At 34.3% G+C, this 22,020-nt stretch overlaps 1 protein-coding gene across 6 annotated transcripts in view; it reads left to right on the forward strand.

The window, feature by feature from the left end:
• TMTC1 (transmembrane O-mannosyltransferase targeting cadherins 1) overlaps positions 1 to 22,020 on the forward strand; it is a 318,149-nt gene that overhangs the window by 37,836 nt on the left and 258,293 nt on the right. For 5 of the 6 annotated variants that reach the window (XM_074270648.1, XM_074270645.1, XM_074270646.1 and 2 more), the window contains exons 2-4: positions 4,545 to 4,722; positions 9,912 to 9,985; positions 12,681 to 12,857. In XM_074270648.1, the coding sequence (XP_074126749.1) occupies positions 4,545 to 4,722; positions 9,912 to 9,985; positions 12,681 to 12,857 (429 nt within the window). The remainder of the gene's footprint in view (positions 1 to 4,544; positions 4,723 to 9,911; positions 9,986 to 12,680; positions 12,858 to 22,020) is intronic. The other variant, XM_074270644.1, reaches the window with a different exon arrangement.

Genomic DNA, 22,020 nt, shown 5'->3' on the forward strand with positions numbered 1-22,020 from the left:
ACAGGAAAAATCAAATCAAAAAGGGAAAAAATGAGAAAGAAAAAAAATAAGTAAGCAAAAAGCAACAAAAAGATGAAAATACCATGTTATGATCCACATTCAGTCCTCATAGTCCTCTCTCTGGATACAGATGACTCTTTGTCACAAGTCTATTGGAACTGACCTGATACACCTTCATATTGAATAGACTTAAGTCTATCACAGTTGATCCTCACATAATCGTTCTGTTGTTATCTACAATATTTTCTTGGTTCTACTCATTCACTTAGAATCAGTTCATGTAAGTCTCTTCAGACCTTTCTGAAATCAGCCTGCTCATCATTTCTTGTAATATACCATAACTTATTCAACCATTCTCCAACTCATGAGCATCCACTCAATTTCCATTTCCTCACCACTACAAAAAGGTGAGGAAGCAGTATCAGATTTTATATTCTCAGACTCAAAGATCACTGCAGATGATGATGGTAACTATGAACTTAAAATATGCTTGTTCTTAGAAGGAAAACTATGCTAAATTTGTAGAGTATACTAAAAAACAGAGACACTTGCTGACAAAGATCTTCACAGTGAAAGCTAATGTTTGGCTGTAAGAGTTGGACTATAAGAAAATAATGTGCACTACATTTTTGCACATTTTCCTTTTTTATAATCTCTTTGGAATACAGACCCAAAGGTCTGCTGGATCAAAGGTTATGCACAATTGGATAGGCCTTTGGGTAGAGTTACAAATTGCTCTCCAGAATGATTGGATCAGACAACTCCACTAATAATATGTTTCAGTTTTTCCACATCCCCTCTAACATTTATCATTATCTTTTTCTTGTCATTTTAGTCAATCTGAAAAATGTAAAGTGGCATCTCACAGCTGTCTTAGTAAAAAGTGTTTCTCTATTCAATAGGGATTTTGAGCATTAAAAAAAAATTGGCTTTAATTTCTCCACTTGAAAATTGTCTATTCATATTGTTTGGCCATTTATCAATTGGAGAATATCTTGTATTCTTATAAACTCGAATCAGTATATTTTAGAAATGGGGTCTTTATCAGAAATAGTGTAAAATTTCCTCCCCTCTCTAGTTTTCTGCTTTCCTTCTAATCTTTGGTTACATTAGTTTTGTTTGTACAAAATATTTTTAATTTAATATAATCAAAGTTACTCATTTTGCATTTCATAATGTTTTCTAGTTCTTCTTTGGCCATAAATTCCTTCCTTCTCCACAAATCTGAAAGACAGACTATGCTCTGTTCTCCTAATTTGTTTATAGTATCATCCTTTATGTTTAAATCATGAACCCATTTCAACCTTGTCTTGGTACAGAATGTTAGGTGTTGGTCAATGCCTAGTTTCTGTCCTGCTATTTTCCAAATTTCCTAGGATGAGTTCTTATCCTAGAAGCTGGAGTTTTGGGGTTTATCAAACACTAGTTTACTATAATCATTGACTATTGTGTCTTGTGAACCTAATTCTACTGATTCACTACTCTATTGCTTAGCCAGTAACAAATGGTTTTGATAATCACTGCTTTATAATATAGTTGTAGGTCTGATAAAGTTAGGCCCCCTTCATTTGCATTTTTTCATTAATTCCCTTGAAATTCTTTATCTTTTGTTCTTCCTGATGAATTTTCTTATTATTTTTTCTAGCTTTATAATTTCTTGACACTTTGATTGCTATGGCACTGAATAAGTAGATTAATTTAAGTGGTATTGTCATTTTTATTATGTTAGCTTGGCATGTACATTTGATATTCTTCCAATTGTTTAGTTATGACTTAATTTGTGTGAAAAGTGTTTTGTAATTGTGTTCATATAATTCCTGACATTGTCTTGGCAGGTAGACTCCCAAATATTTTATATTATCTACAGTTATTTTTAAATAGAATTTCTCTTTCTATCTCTTGTTGCTGGATTTTATTGGTAACATTTAGAAATGCTGATGATTTATGTGAATTTATTTAAATACTGCAACCTTGCTAAAGATGTTGTTTTTAGTAATTTTTTAGTTGATTCTTTAGGATTCTCTAATTATATCATCCTATTATTTGCAGAGTGATAATTTTGTTTCCTTATTACCTACTCTAATATCTTCAATCTCTTTTTCTTATCTTTTTGGTAAAATTAATGTTTTTTATATAGTATTGAATAGTAATGGTGATAGTGGGCAACTTTGTTTTACCCTTGATCTTATTAATTTATCCCCATTACATATGATGTTTGCTGATGGTTTTAAATAGGTGCAACCGATCATTTTAAGGAAAACTCCAATTATTCCTGTGCTCTCTACTGTTTTTAATAGGAATGGGTGTTGGATTTTAGGGGACTTAAATTTTTTTTAAAATTTGAACTTCAAAAACACATTCACAGAAAAATTTCATATAAATAGTAGAACAGGAAAAATGAACATATACAAAATTCTAATTATTATTTGGATGTAGCTTTAAAAAATAAGGTATGTAATAAATTTGACAATTATTTCCAAAGCTGTGCTGCTTGTCTGTGTTTTATTCTGACCTTTCTGTTCTCTTCCATGAACATTTGCTCCTTTACATCTAAAAGTGATTGGGAATTTATAAAAAGCATATGTAATCTATAAATGTAGATACCACTCTATCTTCCGTCTTTACCTGTATCTCATCATGTATATTATAAAATCAATTTGTACTACCTTCTTCAAAGCAGTATTATGAGGAAAGTGATTTCCAAAGATTCAGATTATTATATTCTACAAAATGAGTTTACATTACAATTATATCTTTATGTGCTTTTATTTTTCAAGACAAAATATCTGCATATGATATTTGGATCTCCTTTCAAAAAGAGCTTATTGTGGTAAAGGCCAATTGATATTGGTGTCAGTGAAGAAGCCAATAAAAATGCACAGAAGATATATCCTAATTCTTACCTACTAAATATATTGCTCTTGTCCCCATTGTTTTCACTGCCTTTATAATATGTAGTCTGGGTTTCATAATTTTTTCCCCAATTTAAAAATCTGATCTTTAGGAAAGGGTATTATAGTTTATTTTCTAGAGTGGAGAGGATGTTGCTTCAGTCAAACTGAGATGTGTTAAAGACCTTAGATTAAAAAAAGGCCAAGGTCTCTCGTTGCATCCAGAACTATTTTCAATTGTTCTGATCTGTATCTTGCCACTGGATCCAGGTGGCTGTAGATCCCCCTTTACTTTAATCCAGTTCACTTGCTCCAGTATCACTTCCCTGATGTCATGGTCCTCTTCAAGAATGAGGGCCAAACAACAGTGGAGAATATACTGATTTTCATTCATTATGATTCAGTACTCGCAAAATAGGAAATATATGTGAATTTTAAATATGAGTTGGATTGTTGCTTAGATCCATGCTGAAAACATAGCAAGTGAAAAGATGGTTCCAGTGGTATGAGGGGAATTCTAGTATGGGCTTGTTCTGTCCTTAGACGTGGAATACAAAATCTGCCACTCAAAATGTTTTTTTCTTGATAGGAATTGCCAGAGTTTATGTTAAACTAGCAGCATTAGAATTTTAAATCAAAGTACCCAAAGAACTTTTCAAAGTTATCATAAGTTCATTATAAGACATTATTTGTAGAAATATGGATTTATATTCAGTATTGACAGCTTTCTCTCAAGCCCTGTTTTTTTTTTTTTAATTTATAATCATAATATTTCTGACAATTTCCCAAATCACTAGAAATTTGTTAGCCATTTAATAAAAAGCCAGCTTCCTCCTTATTTGCCTATACTTTGGTCATTTTGCTATTTTGGTTTTAAGATACTGTGTTATCTTGAAAACTTCATTATGAGATAGTAACTAAATTTGTTTTCATAAGCATAATCTGTAAAGTTGATTACTAGTGGCCTCGTGGGAACACAAAACAGTTTTGATATCTGTCCTAAATGTGTATATAAGGAGTAAGCATTTATATAGTGCTTACTATATGCAAAATCGTTTAAAAATAAATATTGTCCTATTTGATCCTCACAACAACCCTGTGAGGTAGATATTATCATCAACCCAATTTTACAGTGGAGGAAATTGAGGCAAATCAAACTTAAGTGACTTGCTTAGGGTCATATAGTAAGCGTCTGAAGCTGGATTTACTTTCAGATTTTTCTGATTCCAGACAGTATTTCACTCACTGTATTTTTTGGCTTTTCTCTCTGAATTTGCACCTCAAAAGTAGGGCAGCGCAGGAGAATCACAGAAACAAAGAATTACATTTTTGAGAAATATACATGTGGGGAAATGGCTCAGCACCTATTCACCTACTCCATTTATGCTATACCAATAATTGCTCCAGTGTTACAAGTAATAATACTGTTTTCCACTCATATCACAATTGAAATACAGGGGGGAAATAGTCCAGACTAACCAAATGTTAAGCCCAGATGTTATTTTTACCCTAATTAATTTAATCCTGTTTAGTCTTCAGTGACAGTCTCCTTTGAAAGTTTTTCTAGTATTGTTTAGTGGTAGGGATTCTATACTGTGTTTGTTTCTAATATAGTTTCAACATGTATGAGTATGTATATGTTTTATTTTCCAGGCTAAATGTATATTTGGCTGGCATGAACCCATTTTATTTCCATGCAGTAAATATAATTTTACACTGCTTGGTGACTTTGGTGCTGATGTACACATGTGATAAAGTTGTCTTCAAGGACCATCAACTTGGTTTTGTTACTGCATTGATTTTTGCTGTGCATCCCATTCACACAGAGGCGGTAAGTAATATCAACATTTAAATAATGGGCAGAAAAAATTAAAGCTAGATGCTTATTTCTTCCTCTAGTACAGAATTGCTTGAACTTAAAAAAAAACTGTGATGCATGAAGCTATTTTCTTTACAAAATATAACATTTATTTGACAATTTTGTGTAGGCCCAAAACCATTTTAGTACTTCCATTGCTAATTGCTTTTCCAATTAAGGCACCTAGTCATTAGAAATAGGAATAAAGTAGCATATTTGAAGAAAACATGAATTTGTAGTCTGTGTAGAAGACAGCTACATTAGAAATGCTTGCTGTGCTCAGTCATTGTTCCAGTTCTAAATTTTCAATTTAGATTTTTCTCTTTCTTCCTTTATATTTACCATGTATACTATTTGAGTGGCCTATTAAGTTGATCTTTACACATTTTTGAGCAGGGCAATCAATTTAAAATTGCATTTATTTACCAGACTCACAGATTATGTGACCTACAAATTATGTTCTTAGATCTTAATTAGAGATTAATTCTAAAGTAATGTAATTTTTTCCCCTTTGAGGCAACTGGGGTTAAGTGACTTGCTTAGGGTTACACAGTTAAGAAGTATTAAGTTTTTGAGGCTAAATTTGAACTCAAGTTCTCCTGACTTCAGGGCTAGTAATATAATTTGTTTTAAGAGCAGTATTGTACTAGTTATAAAACTGTCTTGAGATATCAATATCTGTCATTCCTGACTTTCTGTTTTAGTCATCTCATAGCAATAACTATCTTCATGGAAAGTACTTACTGGGTTTTCATGAACTAGTTTAAATTTTTTTCTTTTAATTTTAAGGTTATACTGTGGAAGAGTATACAGTTTTGAGAAAAATACCTTCCCAAGTCAAGTTTCATAGTTAATCATTTTTAGATTTGTTATCATTAATAATAATATTGAAATATTAATATCTGATGATTTACATATAATATTTTAAGGTTTACAAGGTATTTTGTTTATAATTACTTATGAAATATGTAATTCAGTTACTATTGTTTCTGATTTACAAATGAGAGAATTGAGTTATATAGTTGAATAACTTACTCAGGGTCCCAAAGCTATTAAGATGAAAAGCTGAAATTCAAAGTAGGCTTTCATACTGTTAAGAGCACATTTCCTTCTTTCTATTTTATTCTGCTTATATCATATTATGTGCAGAGATGCTCATTAATGAGGTTATACTAAGACATAAAAAAGAGATTGATTATCTTTATGCCTCATAAATAATAAGAGACAGACCATAATGGCCAGGTCTCCTTAATTACCACTGGTAAGCAATACAACCCTTTTAAAGGTAATAGATGCATAACTAAGATGCTTGATTTAATTTACTTTTTTCAAATTCATTATATATATATATATATATATATATATATATATATATATACATATATATATATATATATGTATGTATGTATGTATTTGTATATATATAAATCTATCAGAGTCAGGATTCAAACTGACATTTTCAGAACTAAGAGGTTGCCTGATGTGGGAGATAGTGAGCAAATTAGAATTGGAGTGAAAAGGACCTGGGTTCAAATCTCCCCTCACACTTTTCCTAGTTCTGTAACTCTACTCAAATTACTTAAATTCTTAATTCTGAGAATTCTTAATTCTTAGTTTCTTCATCTGCAAAATTAGAGGCAAGAGACTTCAGTTTCTAAGATCCCTTCCAGCTTTAAATTTAAGAATCTACCAACAAATGTAGTTTTTCTTTCCACTTCTTTTTCAGGTAAGTAATGTGGAAGCATGGAAGCTGACCATGGCATTTAATATCTTAGTCTTTAATATTATTATTTATACTCCTGACAAGTTCATTTATTTTTTTCTCTATTTCACATACTTCCTTATCCATAATAATAATAATAAAACATGTTTTATGCTTAAAAAAAACTGACAATACTCAACATAGTGCTAGGTACATAACTGGTATCTGATACATGTTGTTGGTTGGTGATAAGGTTTAATTAAGACTGCATGTATATTGATATGCTAATCAGAGCAGTGTGATATCACTGAAATCAATTTGAATTTGAAATCAGAATTGAGTTTGAGTCTTGTCTCCATAATTTATTGAAACCCACTTCTCTGACCCTCAGTTTTATTGTAATACTATATTTGAAGTGTTGAAGAAACTGAGTAATCTAGAGGAAAGAGCATTGGATTTAGTATCAGGTTACATGAGTTATCTGTCTCATGCTCAGGCAGATTACTTAATATTTGTGTTCAGTTATGTTCAATTCTGACTTTTAAAAAAAATTGTTTTGGCAAAGATACTGGAGTGTTTTTCCATTTCCTTCTCCAGCTCACAAAGGTAGATTTGAACCAGGAAGATGAATCTTTCTTACTCCAGGCCCAGTTTTATCTACTGCACCATCTATTACTCCATATTTCTGGGCACATTTCTTTATACTAGTACAGTTAGGGGCTTGCACTAGAATCTAGTGATTGGATTATTGCTATGATTTTTCACTTCTAAATGATACTGTAAAACCTTATATCCTAATAGTACTTATCTACTTTCCACATTTAATCTTTGATCAGAACAGAATTTGAACAGAGTTATTACTGTTGACAACTTGGCTTATTCACTCCCAACCAAGAACAAACTGGAGTCAGTTCATACTGGGGAGAACAGATTGTTAAATTTTCACTGTGAACATTTACAATGAAGAAATCTTGGAAACCTTACAAATCAGGGCTTGATTTATTGTTTTGTTGATGATTTAGACTTATGAAAGTTATTGATAGAATATGAATAATGCAGATTAAATTTTAAAATGTTTTGAGAGTACATTTTTCTCCACTGAATTGTTAAACACTCACCCTAACATCCCTACTCTAAGTTCATAACTTTTGCTCATAAAGAAGTTTCCTACTGGTCAGAACAATATCCCTCAAACAGTTTGTTTTTTCCAGCACTATGCACATTAAATATCATTATGCACATTATATAAAGCTGTATTTCAGGGTACCTCTAAAGCCTTGTTTTAGTTTCAGTTTGAGAATCTTTTTGATAACTCTTGCTATACATGTCCATTTGTATTGAGATGCACATTACTTCAATTTCAATAGACTGTTCCAGAGTTCATTGTGACTGATCCTATCTGGCTTTTCCTTTAAAGATTAAAAGGTCTTAAAAGAGTTATGCATCTTATAAGAATGCTAAAGGAGCCAAGCTGTGCTGCTTTCAACAGACACAGGTCCTTAAGGCCTATTGGACAAAGCCAATGGTTTCATAGTCCTCTGATTTGACTGAATTTTAATAGCACATGTACCCCTGTACTTAGTATGCCATTCTTCCAGAGAGCATGCTGTTCTTTTAGATTTACATTAAATTATTCTCTTATGGGGCCATCTTATGCTTTCATTATGTGATAGCAAGTAGTATATGGAAGTACTTCAGGAGAACAACTTCAAACCGATGTAGCCAAGATTCCATTATACAGTTTGACACTAAGTTTGACATTAAGATTGTCTAAATTGGCCAGTGCTTTAGTAAGCATAGAATGAAAGTTAAATTTTCATCTTTTCTTATCTCTTAGAAGACTCATAGTTAAGAATGTGGTTTTTGAAGAGTTTTTAAATACAGATTTAGCCCAATGGGATCAAAGATTGGCCCTGAGATTTCATTAGTATAAGGTAGTCTTCCCGATTCCCAAGTTCAGGTCCTTATCCACTATGACATTGAATGGGACTGATTGGATGAAGTATTTCTCAGTATTGTCACATGATCCCTGTTTCCAGAACTAGGACCTTGGGGAGGTCATTTGCTCTCTGGAGGAATGAACTTTGAACTTGGAGATACAGGAAGTTTCAGGAAATGACTTGACCTGTGCGAGGCAGCCAGCATTGGTGATGATTGGTCAAGGATGATTACCTCCTTTTAGTCTATCCAATGAGAAAGGCTCAAGTCTTTTGCTTTTAAATCCTGGACAAACCAGAAGCTGGTGAGATTTCAAGTGCACATTGTGGGGCTGGGGAATTGGGATGGCTCCCAATTGTGTCTGGGCCTCTCCCTGCAGGGATTAAATAAATGCTTTCTCTTTGTACCTCATGATGTCTCTGATTAGTTAATTGGATTGGGAATGGGGTCTTGTACCCAACCTGTCCCACGTAGTTTATGGATGCTCTGCCTGGGATCTGACTTCCCAGAGAGATGGCTGGGATCCTGATTCAAGATAGCTGCCAGGTTAGATTCTCCAACTGATTTTGAGATCAGACTTTCAGCCTCCCTCTCTGTGAAGAATGGGCCTAGAGATATGAGACACTCAGTACAAAAAGAAGGCACACAAAGTCTTCGAAGACGAAACCTAGGTGAGAGAGAGCCAGGTAGTTTATGCATGTGTGATCCTAGAAACACTATCTATTAATGTGCCCTTGGACTATCCTTGTAGGCTCTGGAATCATCAAGCCTAGGGTGATCCAGATTAAGGGGTTAGGGCCAGATTAAAGGGTTCTGTTAATGGCACAGGATAGGGGTGTTCTGTGGTTGGCTATGAAGGTAAGCAACTCTTTCTGACCCTGGTTTGCCAAGCCACCCTGGGGAGAGGGGAATCTGCTATGCATTTGCTGGAGACCAGGGGTGAGATTGGATGCTCTGAGAGAGGGCAGTCCAATTCAAATCTTCAGAGCCAAAAGGAAAAAAAAAAGTACACTTGGGTATTTTTGTTGTATGTGGGAAAGAGAGGAAGACATAGTCTCTTCCATGTGATTTTTGTCTGTTTTTCTTTATACAGAATGTCTTTGTCATGTTTGTTCTGTGAGCTAGAATTTGCTAGGGAAAAACAAAACAAAACAGAAAGAGACTTTCCTGTAGGCTCCAACTCTGACCAAAGTTGGAGCTTTAGGAAAGTCCATCGGTAATACTTGTTAGACAAGTTGGCAATTAGTCATTTCAAAATTCCAAAGAAATTCAATTAAACTGGAGAGGATTGTGAAGAGAGAGTGAAGATGGTAGTTTCTTTCTTTTCCTTCCCTCAGGTCCTGACTGCAGCAGGGCCACATGGGTCCAGAGTGGAGAGAAAGAAACTATGCTGTTTAGTGAAATTCATTATTTGAAATATGATAGCAAGAGGAATTTTATATTATTGGGAATTTAAAGCTGTATTTCTCCATCCATTCAGTCCCCCCTCTTTTTCATCATTCACGTCTGCCTCTTTCTGTAGGTGACTGGCATCGTGGGCAGAGCAGATGTATTAGCTTGTTTGCTATTTCTATTGGCCTTTCTCTCCTATAATAGGTGAGTATCATTTTATTTGTTCTTCATTTTGATCCATTTTCTCCCCTTTTGAGAACCCTTCAGTGTTTGTAGTTAACTTGAATCAATTGACCTTACAGAGCAGGCTATTTTCCTGAAAGAAAAAAACATGCCACCAGAAGTACTTTTTGAGTACTAGAAAGAACAGAGATAAGTTTTTCTCTTTATCCTAATGTCCTACCATTTAAAACTATATCTTTTCTTTCAAGTGAGCAGTGAAGTTAAAAATGAATCTTTTCCATAATTTTGGGAAATTAAACTTTTTTCATAGCTTTACTGTGTTTTGACCAAGAATAAAAATTTAGAAGTCCAATTCCTCCAGAACATCCTCAAACAAAATACTAGTCCTATGTATATAGTTCTTTCACCTCTTCACCTCTTCATTGCTCTTTGCTGTAGTTAACATTTTCTATGTCAGTTTTCACTTATTTTATCTTCTCGGTCTTTTAATCATTCTTTGCAAGTTAGCTCAAAACAAGAGAAATTAGGATGGATATGAAACAGATTCTCAATTTGAAAAATTTTTTTTAATCTTTTGTATTTTGAATATTTTCAGTAAGAGGAAAGAAAGGAATTTGGGATGGATGGGTAGGATTTCTTTGTTGTTGTGAAGTAGAGAGTGGTATAATAACCTTAAATTTTTATCCATTCTGAAAAAAAATCTCATTTTCATCTTGCCATTTATTTGTCTATTGATGTTGCTAGATCCCTTCAAACTTTATCTAATCAGCAGGCAAGTTATGATATCGGTCCCCCTGAGGTTATTTTTCTCCTATAAAAGCACTTACCTGAACCTTGCTTTCTTGCTAAGTCCTATTAGACCTTAATTCATTTTAGGTTTATCCTACCAATCAATGGCATAATTCCTGCTAACTTCTTTAGGGAATTTATCCCATTTTAGGGCATAGCAGATTCATGGGGAACTATCTACCTTATGGCTACAAATTCATAAGGTACTTTTCCCTTTTCAGTTAGGGAATTTAGGGCCAAAGATTTTCCCCTTGTTAATGGCTAAGACTCCCCTTTGAAACTTAAGCTGCCAGTCAATGGCATAATGATATCTTTGCTTCTTGATCTGGAGAAGGTTTAAGCCTACAAATTTTTTTGAGTCACCTTGCAACAACCGGCCTGAAACCCCAATATATTTTTAGGGACCAAATGGTCTCTCTAACATTTAATTGTGTGGGAGAGCTTGAAAACTCCAGTATATTTTTGAGGTTCTGTGCCTCTGACTACTTTTGCTCCATCATTTCCTCTTTAATCAGCTCTTAGAGAGGCAACTTAAAGAAAAAATTAAGGAGGAAAAACCTGATGAAGGAATGATCATCTCTTGCAAATTGACTCAGTTCTGGCTCTGCAGCCCCTGAGTAATCAGTTTATGGCTCTGAAGACAACAGAAGAGTTTTCATTAGTACTTTGTAGCAGTATTTCAGTCCTGTGTATACAGATACTGGTTCTCTTTCAAGTTTTCACATAGTCACTTAGGCTGAAATTAGCATGATTCAAAAACTACCCTTTATAAATTAACACAGATGATACGTTTGAATTTAATATAAACTTGTATCTTTGGCATTTGTTATGCTTATTATTCATAGTCATATAGCATCACCAACAGAATATAGTACATGAATCAGTGGATTTAAAGTTAGAAAAACCTGGGTTCAAATAACACATTTAGCTAGTTGTAAGATGCTGGCCAAGTCATTTAAGTTTTTTTTTGTTGTTTTTGTTTTTGTTTTTGTTTTTGTTTTTGTTTTTGTTTTTGTTTTTGTTTTTGTTTTTTGAGAGGCAGTTGGGGTTAAGAGTCACACAGTTAGGAAGTATTAAGTATCTGAGCCTGATTTGAACTTACCACTTCAGGGCCAATGCTCCATCTAGCTCTTTTGAGCCTTAAATTGCTATCTGGTAAAAAAATAAATAAATAAAATTTGCATAATAGTGCATACCTCATAGAGTTATTATGAAGATCAAATGATACAACATATTAAAACACATTATAAACGTTAAAGAGCCATAAAAGTATAAGTTATTCTTATTATTTTAATGTTAGTTTCAAAAAGATAGGAACATTGAAGAAATTTGTAATTTCCCAAATGTAGGCCAATTTGCTCTATTCTTTTTGCTCAGTTCTAAGCCATTTACCATCTGCCTTGTCTGTTCAAAATATGAATTGAAGTTATAAGGTAATTTGCTATTACATTTTTGGGCAGTAAGATTTTTCATCTTAGTTTTTATTTTGTGAATTGCTAATTTGATTCCCTGAGTGGCCATTGATCTCAGGAAGGAGCTTCACCTCTGCATTTTTCCATGGCTTAAAGCTTTAGCCCAATGTTATCTGCAAGCAGAAGTATCTGGTACATCTCATCATCTATAAGAAAGCCTTCTATCATTTGTGCTTAAATGACCTACTACAACTTCAGAGGATTTGGAATCAGAGAATCTCTTTTTGAATCCTAGTTCTGCTTCTTTGTACATATTCTTATCTGTAAAATGAGGGAGTTGAACTTGATGACCTTTAGTGACAGAGATGGGTGTAGCTCATCAACACTTGGGGTTAGTTCACTTTTTGTAGGCTGAAGAATGTTTATTCTGATGTAGATATCATCAAAAAGATATTTGTTAGGGGTACTTAGTAATGTTTCTTTTCCGGAGAACTGACTTTCAAACTTATTTGCAGGAGCATGGATCTGCTTTACATTGGGGAGTGTCTTTCTCCTACAACTTCTCCATTCTTTCTGCTGCTCAGTTTGTTTCTGGGGACCTGTGCAATGTTGGTTAAAGAGACGGGAATCACTGTGTTTGGAGTATGTCTAGTATATGATCTTTTTTCCCTCCCTCATAACAGAGGTAAATGGTAAGTTGTTTTGAAGGTTTTCTTCTTCTTAAAAAGACAAGTCAAAAGCAGAATTGTCTGGAACTTTATTAGCATTGAATGCTCAAAATTAAAACTACTTTGGAATAGTAAAAACAAAAAGACTTATAAAACACACGATATTTATTCCTATCTTTGTTTAAACACTGGGATCAATTCTGTTGTACTAGATTAAAATTTCTGAAAGGTATTAAGTAATGGAAGCTGGATTATTTTTCTCCTTGGGTTTTCTCATCTTGATCTTATGCCCTTTTAATGAGGCTGACTAAAAATGATGATAACTAGACTTTACCGTTATGAATGGGAATAGTTTTGTGGGCCTACTTTTCATTTGTTAGAAAGGGATAAGAGTGTTCAAACCTGTCTTTTCCTTTTATAGCTAGAGCTTTGGTAATTCCTAGATTTTTGACAGAAGTATGTTTTGAGTGTGAAAAGATGGAAGGCATCTCAATTGAACTGGAAAAACACCAAGATAATTAAGAGAAGGGAAAGGAAGTAGGAAGGCACAATAAAAATGCAGTAAAGTACATGTTAAACACATGTTTAAAAATCTTACTGTTATATGTTAAGAACCATGCCTAGGTGAAAGGGGAATTCTCCTAGAGCCTCCACAGCTGTGAATCATAACATCTGAAGAAGCTGCAAGGCAGCCCTTGCTGATGAAGATGTTCCTTGTGGATGGGTAATGAAATAAATTGGAGGCAGAAGGGAAGAGGAGAGGTCAGATAATGCAATTGCCTCTCAGTAGGGAAGTCAGAGAACGCAACTGCCTCTCAATCTCCTTGTATTATCATCATACTCTCCCATGAAGAGATCCATTCTACAGGTCTGAGTTAGACCTCCAGCACCCACTGGCAGGTGGCTCCTGAATCAGTATATGGCGCCCAATGTGGGGTATAAGCAACAGTGCCGGAGAACTATTCATGAATAGGATTCTCCCAGAGTTCCTTCAGTAATCTGCAGAGAAGGAAAGTGAGAAGAAATCAGGTTTTAGTTGGGGTATCATCATCATCATCTCACATGAAGAAATCCATTCTACAGGTCTAAGTTATGGCGCCTAACAGGAACCATCTGTCAGTGGCTGCTAAAGGTCTAACTCAGACCTGTAGAATGGATCTCTTCATGTGAGAAGATGATAATGATAATACAAGGAGACTGAGAGGCAGTGCAGTTATGTTGTATGATCTCTCCTCTTCCCTCTTGCCTCCAATTTATTTCATTCCCCATTCACAAGGAACATCTGTGTCAGCAAAGGTTGCCTTGCAACTCCTTCAGATGTTATGATTCACAGCTGTGGAGGCTCTTGAAGAATTGACCTGCCCCTTCACTTAGGCATGGTCCTTAACAGTTATAGTTATAGCTTACATTTATATAGCAGAATCCTAATAGCAACAAACCTATGATGTCATTAGTGCAAATATTGTTTTCCCCTTTTGATAGATAAAAATATGGAGCTTAGAGAGGTTAAATGACAAGTATAGACAAGCTGCTTGTATGTATCTCTGCTGGGATTTAAACCTTGTTTTTATGCTCATTTCAGTATTCTGATGTTTCTCGTAGCATTGTGTTTGATTTTTAGTTAAGGGTTTTTGTTCAGGTTCTAAAATAAAAGAGCAGATAGGTGATGCAATGAATAGAGCATCAGGCATAGAGTCAGGAAGACATAAGTTCAAATTTGACTTTCAGACACTTAGTAGTTGTGTAACCCTGGGCAAGTCACATGACCTGGTTTGCTTCAGTTTCCTCATCTGTAAAATGAGCAGGAGAAGGAAAAAAGCCATTTTAGTATCTTTGCCAAGTTAGATGATTATTTCTAGTATGAGTGGTACCATAAGGCAAAATTTATTTGAGAATTGATTTCCATTCCTTGTAGTGATTTAGATTAAAAGAAATTATTCTGCTATCATTTTTACAGTTTTTTCCTACCATAATTATCAAAATTAAAATATCTCACTTGGGATTCATTGTAGAATGCAATAATTTTCAGTGCATGGAGAAAACTAAGATAATGCATTTCTTTCTTTTTTTTTTTTTTTAATAAGCATTTATTTTCTCTCCTTCCATTGCTTCTGTCAATTGACCAAAGAAAACCCTCACAATAAATATGTATAGCATAACACATTTCCCCGTTGACTAAACTTCAAAATATATGCCTCATTCTGCATTTTAAATGTATCACCTTTTGGGCAGAAAGTGGATAGTGTGCTTCATCTTCAGTCTTCTGGCATCATGATTTACCATTGTAGTGATCCGCATTCTAAAGACACTTTTTTTTAAACATTATTTTTGTCGTATAAATTATCCTAGTTTTTGCTTATTTCACCTGGCATCATTTCATGTAGGCCTTCCCAGTTTCCTCTGAAAATGTCCATTTCATAATTTGTTATGGCACAATGATAGTCCATTATATTTATATACCTCAATCATTCTTCAATAGTTAAGTATCCTCTTGGTTTTCAGTTTTTGACTACTATGAAAAGAACTGCTATAAATATTTTCAAGCAAATGAATTTTCTTTTTTCTTTCTTTGATGTATTTTTGAAACAGGCTTACTAGTGGTATAGTTGGGTCAAAGTATATATACAACTTTAGGATATATTCCAAATTGCTTTTTAGAATGGCTGATCCAACAGTATCTTAGTGTGCTCATTTCCTATAGCCCCACTAATATTTGTCATTTTAATTTTTTTTCATCTTTACTAATCTAATGCTGTATTTATTTATTTGTGATATAATGGGTTAAATGACTTGCCTAGGGTCACACAGCCAGTAAATGTTAAGTGTCTGAAGCCAGATGCCAGATTTGAACTTAGGTCCTCCTAACTTGACATATAGTGTCCTATCTATTGCACCACTTAAATGCTCCTATTCCTGTATTAATTGGGAATGTTTCTAGTGTTTCCCCATTGTACATAATAATAATGTAAGGTGTTAAATAACTTTTACCATATTAAGAAAAGTTTCTTTTAAATAAAAGAATTATTATATAAAGAAAAATAAGAAAATTAATCTGGAAGAATAAAAAGTCAAGAATATCAAGGGAATCATGGGAAAAAATGAGACAAAGGTGGCCTCACCTCTGCCAAGTTTTAAATTGTTACAAAATGGTAATGATCAAACAATCTGATACTGGCTAAGAAATAGAACAGTAGGTCAGTGGAATAGATTAGGTAAGTAATACACAACAGTAAATTATTATTATAATTAAATGTTTGATAAACTCAAAGATCCAAACTCACTTTATGACAAAAATTTCAGAGAAAACTGGAAAGCAATTTGTAAGAAACTACGTGTAGCCCAACATCTTACACAATATACCAGGATAAGATCAAAATGGGCACATGACTTAGATAAGAAGGATGTTATAAGAAAATTAGAGGAGTGTGGAAAATTTTATTTGTCAGAAATTTGCAAAAGGAAAGAGAGTTTATGACCAAAAAAGAGACAGAAATGGTCATAGGAAGATAATTTTGAATACATGAAATTTGCACAAACAAAATCAATGCTGTCAAAATTAGATGGAATGGAGGAAACTGGAAAAAAAACAAAAATCTTTACAGCATGTTTCCCTGATGGGGCCTCATTTCTCAAGTAAATTGGAATTGAAATGAAAGTTATAAAAACAAGATCTATTCCTAAATTAACAAATGGTCAAAAGATGTTGAACATATAGTTTTCAGAAGAAGAAACCAAAGTTTTCTATAGTTTTCTAAATGTGAAGTGAGCCAGATCTATATCATTGTAATGGTAACTGCAAGATAGTAATGTTAATCAATTGTGAAAGTTAACTACTGTAATAAACATAATGAATGATCCAAGATGGTTCTGAAAGACTTGTGATTAAAAATGCTATTCATCTCTATAAAGAGAACTTATGAACTTTGTGTACAATTTTTAATAGCTTTTCTACTTTATCTTTCTTGTTTTTTTTTCAACATGGCTAATATGGAAATAAATTGTCCATGAGATTTGATTCACATGTATAATTAATATATTGCTTACCTTCTCAATGAGTGTAAGACAGGCTGGAAGGAAGGAGAGAATTTGGATCTCAGGTTTAAAAATAAGAGTATTAGAAATAACACAAAAAGAGACATTCTTCTGTACCTATACTGTGTGTGTGTGTGTGTGTGTGTGTGTGTGTGTGTGTGTGTGTGTTTGTCTGTGTATGTGTTGTGGATGTCTTTGTGTATCAATAGTACAGATGAATTATATACCTTTTCTGTAGCTTTTCAAAAGCTACTTAAATCATTGTATATCTATTTTAAAACCTGGTTTAATTGTTGTTTCCTAATGTTGAACCGTCTTTCATTCATTGGTACAAATTCCACCTAATCATAGTGATGAGGTGTAAGAATTGAGGGTAAGAGGTCCCCTAACATCAATGGGATCTCCTTGATGTCAGATTTTGTGAAAGAATTCCCAAACACCAATAAATACGGGCACAAGTTTTATTTACATTAAGCAAACAGTACACTAAGAAGACACCTTTCTTAGCAGACAAGCCCCTGATTAGGAATTTAGCAAAGGTGGGTTTACACTGAGAAGAAAATATCTTCATCAGTGGACTAAGTCCAGAAAGGCATTTAGTAAAGATTCTGGGTTCAGAGCTGTCTTTTATTAACCTTCTGAGGTCTGGGGCTTCTTTATCTTTGGTCCCAAGCCAAGGCCACTCTCTAGAGGAATTTGAGAGACTGATTTTTAATTCAATTCAATTAAAAATTGAATGAGATTACTTATTTTGTGAGTTGTCTGGGAAGGATATGCCCAGAAGCCTGAAGGTTTTGAGAGTCAGGAGCACCCTTCCCCCTAAAGGGGAAACAGTTTACATCAAAACCTCCCTCCCCCCCAAGATTAAAGAGGACACAATTTACATCAATAGCAAATATATACTTTCTGGATATGCTTTTATGTAGGGGGTTTTTTTTTTTGGCTATGATTTTATTTAAAAATTTGTAACCATTTTTTTTTTACCAGTTTGTTATTTTTCTTTGCTTTGTGCTTTTCTGACTTAGAAATTAAGGCTGAAATTTTTTTAAAATTAATTTTATAATTATAAATTTTTTTGACAGTATATATGCATGAGTAATTTTTTTATAACATTATCCCTTGTATTCATTTTTTCAGATTTTCCCCTCCCTCCCTCTACTCCCTCCCCTAGATGACAGGCAATCCCATACATTTCACATGTGTTAGAATATAACCCTAGATATAATATATGTGTGTAAATCCAATTTTCTTGTTGCACGTTAATTATTGGATTCCGAAGGTATAAGTAACCTGGGTAGATAGACAGTAGTGCTAATATTTTACATTCAATTCCCAGTGTTCCTTCTCTGGGTATAGTTGTTTCTGTCCATCATTGATCAGCTAGAAGTGAGTTGGATCTTCTTTATGTTGAAGATATCCACTTCCATCAGAATACATCCTCATACAGTATTGTTGTTGAAGTGTATAGTGGTCTGCTCATTTCATCAGCATCAGTTCATGCAAGTCTCTCCAAGCCTTTCTGAATTCATCCTGCTGGTCATTTCTTACAGAGCAATAATATTCCATAGCCTTCATATACCATAATTTACCCAACTGTTCTCCAATTGATGGACATCCATTCATCTTCCAGTTTCTAGCCACTACAAACATTTTGGCACACACAGGTCCCTTTCCCCTCTTTAGTATTTCTTTGAATATAAGCCCAGTAGTAGCACTGCTGGGTTAAAGGGTATGCACGGTTTGATAACTTTTTGGGCATAGTTCCAAATTGCTCTCCAGAATGGCCAGATTCTGAAATTTGTTGTTATAAAAAAAGTTTCGGGACTTCTGGGAGTGGATCCAAGATGGCAGAGATGACACACATTTCTCTCTAACCTTTACAACCCTCAAAATAATTACAAAATCCAGCCTCTGAATTAGCTCTGGCTTAGCTAATTCAGAATTACAGAGAATCCACAAATATTGGGAGTGCAATTAATTATCAGCAGAAGATAATTTCAAAGATCACCAGAAAAGGTCTGTTTCAATTGGAAATGGGAAGGAGGCCGCCAGCTCAACCAGCTGAGTACAAACGCCAGCGCAGATAGCTCAGAGTCCCAGGGTCAATGCAGTCTCTGTGTGGCAGAGAATTTATGGGAGGAAACAGACCAAAAAAGGTCTGTTTCAATCTGAAAGAAGAGAAAAGCAATCTAACATAAACAGCTGACCACAAATGCCAGCTTTGACAGTGCAGGGCCCCATGATATTGCTGTTTCTGCCAGCATTACAGACTGCATGTGGCAGAGAATTTCCACAGGGAGGAATCTACAGGAATCTATAGCAGTGCTGGTCACTATGCCTTGGTTGCAAGCCAGTAGATCAACAGAGAAGTTATAAAACATTCAACACAAATACAAAAGATCAGGAGTGAACCCTAAAACACCAACATCTCAGGGAACCTGGCCATGCCCATCCAGCATCACAAGAGAACCATCACTGATCCAATGGTCCCTTGGAAAATCTCTCCTACCCTAAAGCAGACATTTTTTTTTGTTTTTAAATTATAGCTTTTTGTTTACCAAATATATGCATGGGTAATTTTTCAGCACTGACAGTTGCAAAACCTTTTGTTCCAACTTTTCCCCTTCTTCCCCCCACCCCCTCCCCCAGTTGGCAGGTTGACCAATACATGTTAAATATATTAAAATATAAGTTAAATACAATATACGTATACATGTCCATACGGTTATTTGAGAGGTTATTTGAGTTCAAAGAATTGGACTTTGAAATAGTGTACAATTAGCCTGTGAAGGAAATAAAACACGCAGGCAGACAAAAATAGAGGGATTGGGAATTCTATGTAGTGGTTCATAGTCATCTCCCAGAGTTCTTTCGCTGTATGTACCATAATTTACCCAACCGTTCTCCAATTGATGGACATCCATTCATCTTCCAGTTTCTAGCCACTACGAAAAGAGCTGCTACAAACATTTTGGCACACACAGGTCCCTTTCCCCTCTTTAGTATTTCTTTGAATATAAGCCCAGTAGTAGCACTGCTGGGTTAAAGGGTATGCACAGTTTGATAACTTTTTGGGCATAGTTCCAAATTGTCATCTCACAGAGCTCTTTCTCTGTATATAGCTGGTTCAATTCATTACTGCTCTATTGGAACTGATTTGGTTCATCTTATTGTTGAAGAGGGCCATGTCCATCAGCATTGATCATCATATAGTATTATTGTTGAATTATAGAATGATCTCCTGGTTCTGCTTATTTCACTCAGCTTCAGTTCATATAAGTCCCTCCAGGCCTTTCTGAAACCATCTTGCTGATAATTTCTTACAGAACAATAATTTTCCATAATATACACAAACCACAATTTATTCAGCCATTCTCCAATTGATGGATATCCACTCCGTTTCCAGTTTCTGGCCACTACAAAGAGGGCTGCCAGAAACATTCTTGCACATACAGGTCCCTTGCCCTTCTCTAAAGGCAAACTTTAAATTAACTTTAAAAAAATGAGTAAAAAAGTAAAGAGGACTCTAGCAATTGACAGATTTTATGGCTAAAGAGAAGAACAGATTTCAAACACTGAGGAGACTAAAGGCAGATTATCTCCAGATGAAGCCCCAAAAGATGATATAATCTGGTCTCCATCACACAAGGCTCTCCTAGAAGAAATTAAAAAGGATCTTAAAAGAGAGCTAGAAGAAAACAAAAGCTTTGCAAGAGGTTTGGAAAAGGCAACACAAAATAGACTTAGTGAAATGGAAAAAGCGTATAGCTCATTAAAAGATTTGATAAAATAGAAAAAGAAAGCAATTCCCAGAAAACAGAATTTGTGAAATAGAAAAAGAAAATAGCTCCTTAAAAAAACACAATTTATGAAATGGAAAAGAATTCCATGGAACAAAACAACTCATTGAAAAAAAAAAAGTAAATGAAGGAAATAACAAACTAAAATTCAGAATTGAACAAATGGAAATGAATGACTCAAAAAGACAAAAATCAGTCAAGCAAAACCAAAAAAATGAAAAAAAAAATAGAAAAAAATGTAAAATACCTAATTGGGAAAACAACTGATCTTGAAAATAGATCTAGGAGAGGCAATCTAAGGACTATTGGATTCCCTGAAATACGTGATAAAAAGACAGAACTGCCTGGATATCATAGAAACAGAAGGTAAAATGACCATTGAAAGAATTCACTGAATGCCTCCTGAAAGCAACCCCAAAATCAAAACCCCAAGGAATATTGTGGCTAAATTTGAGAATTATTGGACCAAGGAAAAAATATTAAAAACATCCAGAAACAATTTAAATACCTATGAGCCACAATAAGGATTACTCATGACCTAGCAGGTTCCACTTTAAAGGATTGAAAGGCCTGGAATCTGATATTCCAAAAGGTGAAGGATCTTGGAATGCAGCCAAGAATAAATTTCCTGCTAAACTGAACATTTTATTTCAGGAAAGAAGATGGACATTCAATGAAACTTGTGAATTCCATGTGTTTTAATAAAAACACCAGAGATAAACAAAAAATTTGACTTCCAAATATAAAACTCAAGAGAAGCATAAAAATGTAAAAAAACAAAAACAAAAACAAAAACTAAAAAACCTCTTGAGAATTGTATTTCTGTTATGGGAATACATGTATAACCTGATTTTACTATTATAATTTACGAAAGAAACTAGAGATGGAAAACCAGATTGTAACAAAAAAAGGGGGGAAAGTGGAAGCGAAATGAGGGAAATTACATCTCAGGAAAAGACAAAGCATATTATAATTGAAGGAAAGAAGGGAGAATGATGAATATTGTGTGACTCTTGCTCTCATCAGATTTGGACCAAAGAAAGAATATTGGATATATTTGGTTTTACCAAGAAAAACCTCTCATTTTATAAAAAAGTGGGAGGGGAAAGGGGAAAAGGGAAGGAGTAAGCTAAATAGAGGGGAAAAGTATAAAAAAGGGGAGGGTCTCTAAAGGATGAGGACTTTTTTTTTTTTTTTTTCCCCTGAGGCTGTGCCCAGGGTCACACAGCTAGGAAGTGTTAAGTGTCTGAGATCAGATTTGAACTCGGGTCCTCCTGAATTCAGGGCTGGTGCTCTATCTGCTGCACCACCTAGCTGCCCCCAGGAGGAGGACTTCTTGAGGCAAGTAGTGCTCA

Source organism: Sminthopsis crassicaudata, chromosome 5 (genome assembly GCF_048593235.1).
Source record: "Sminthopsis crassicaudata isolate SCR6 chromosome 5, ASM4859323v1, whole genome shotgun sequence".
Lineage (NCBI taxonomy): Eukaryota > Metazoa > Chordata > Mammalia > Dasyuromorphia > Dasyuridae > Sminthopsis > Sminthopsis crassicaudata.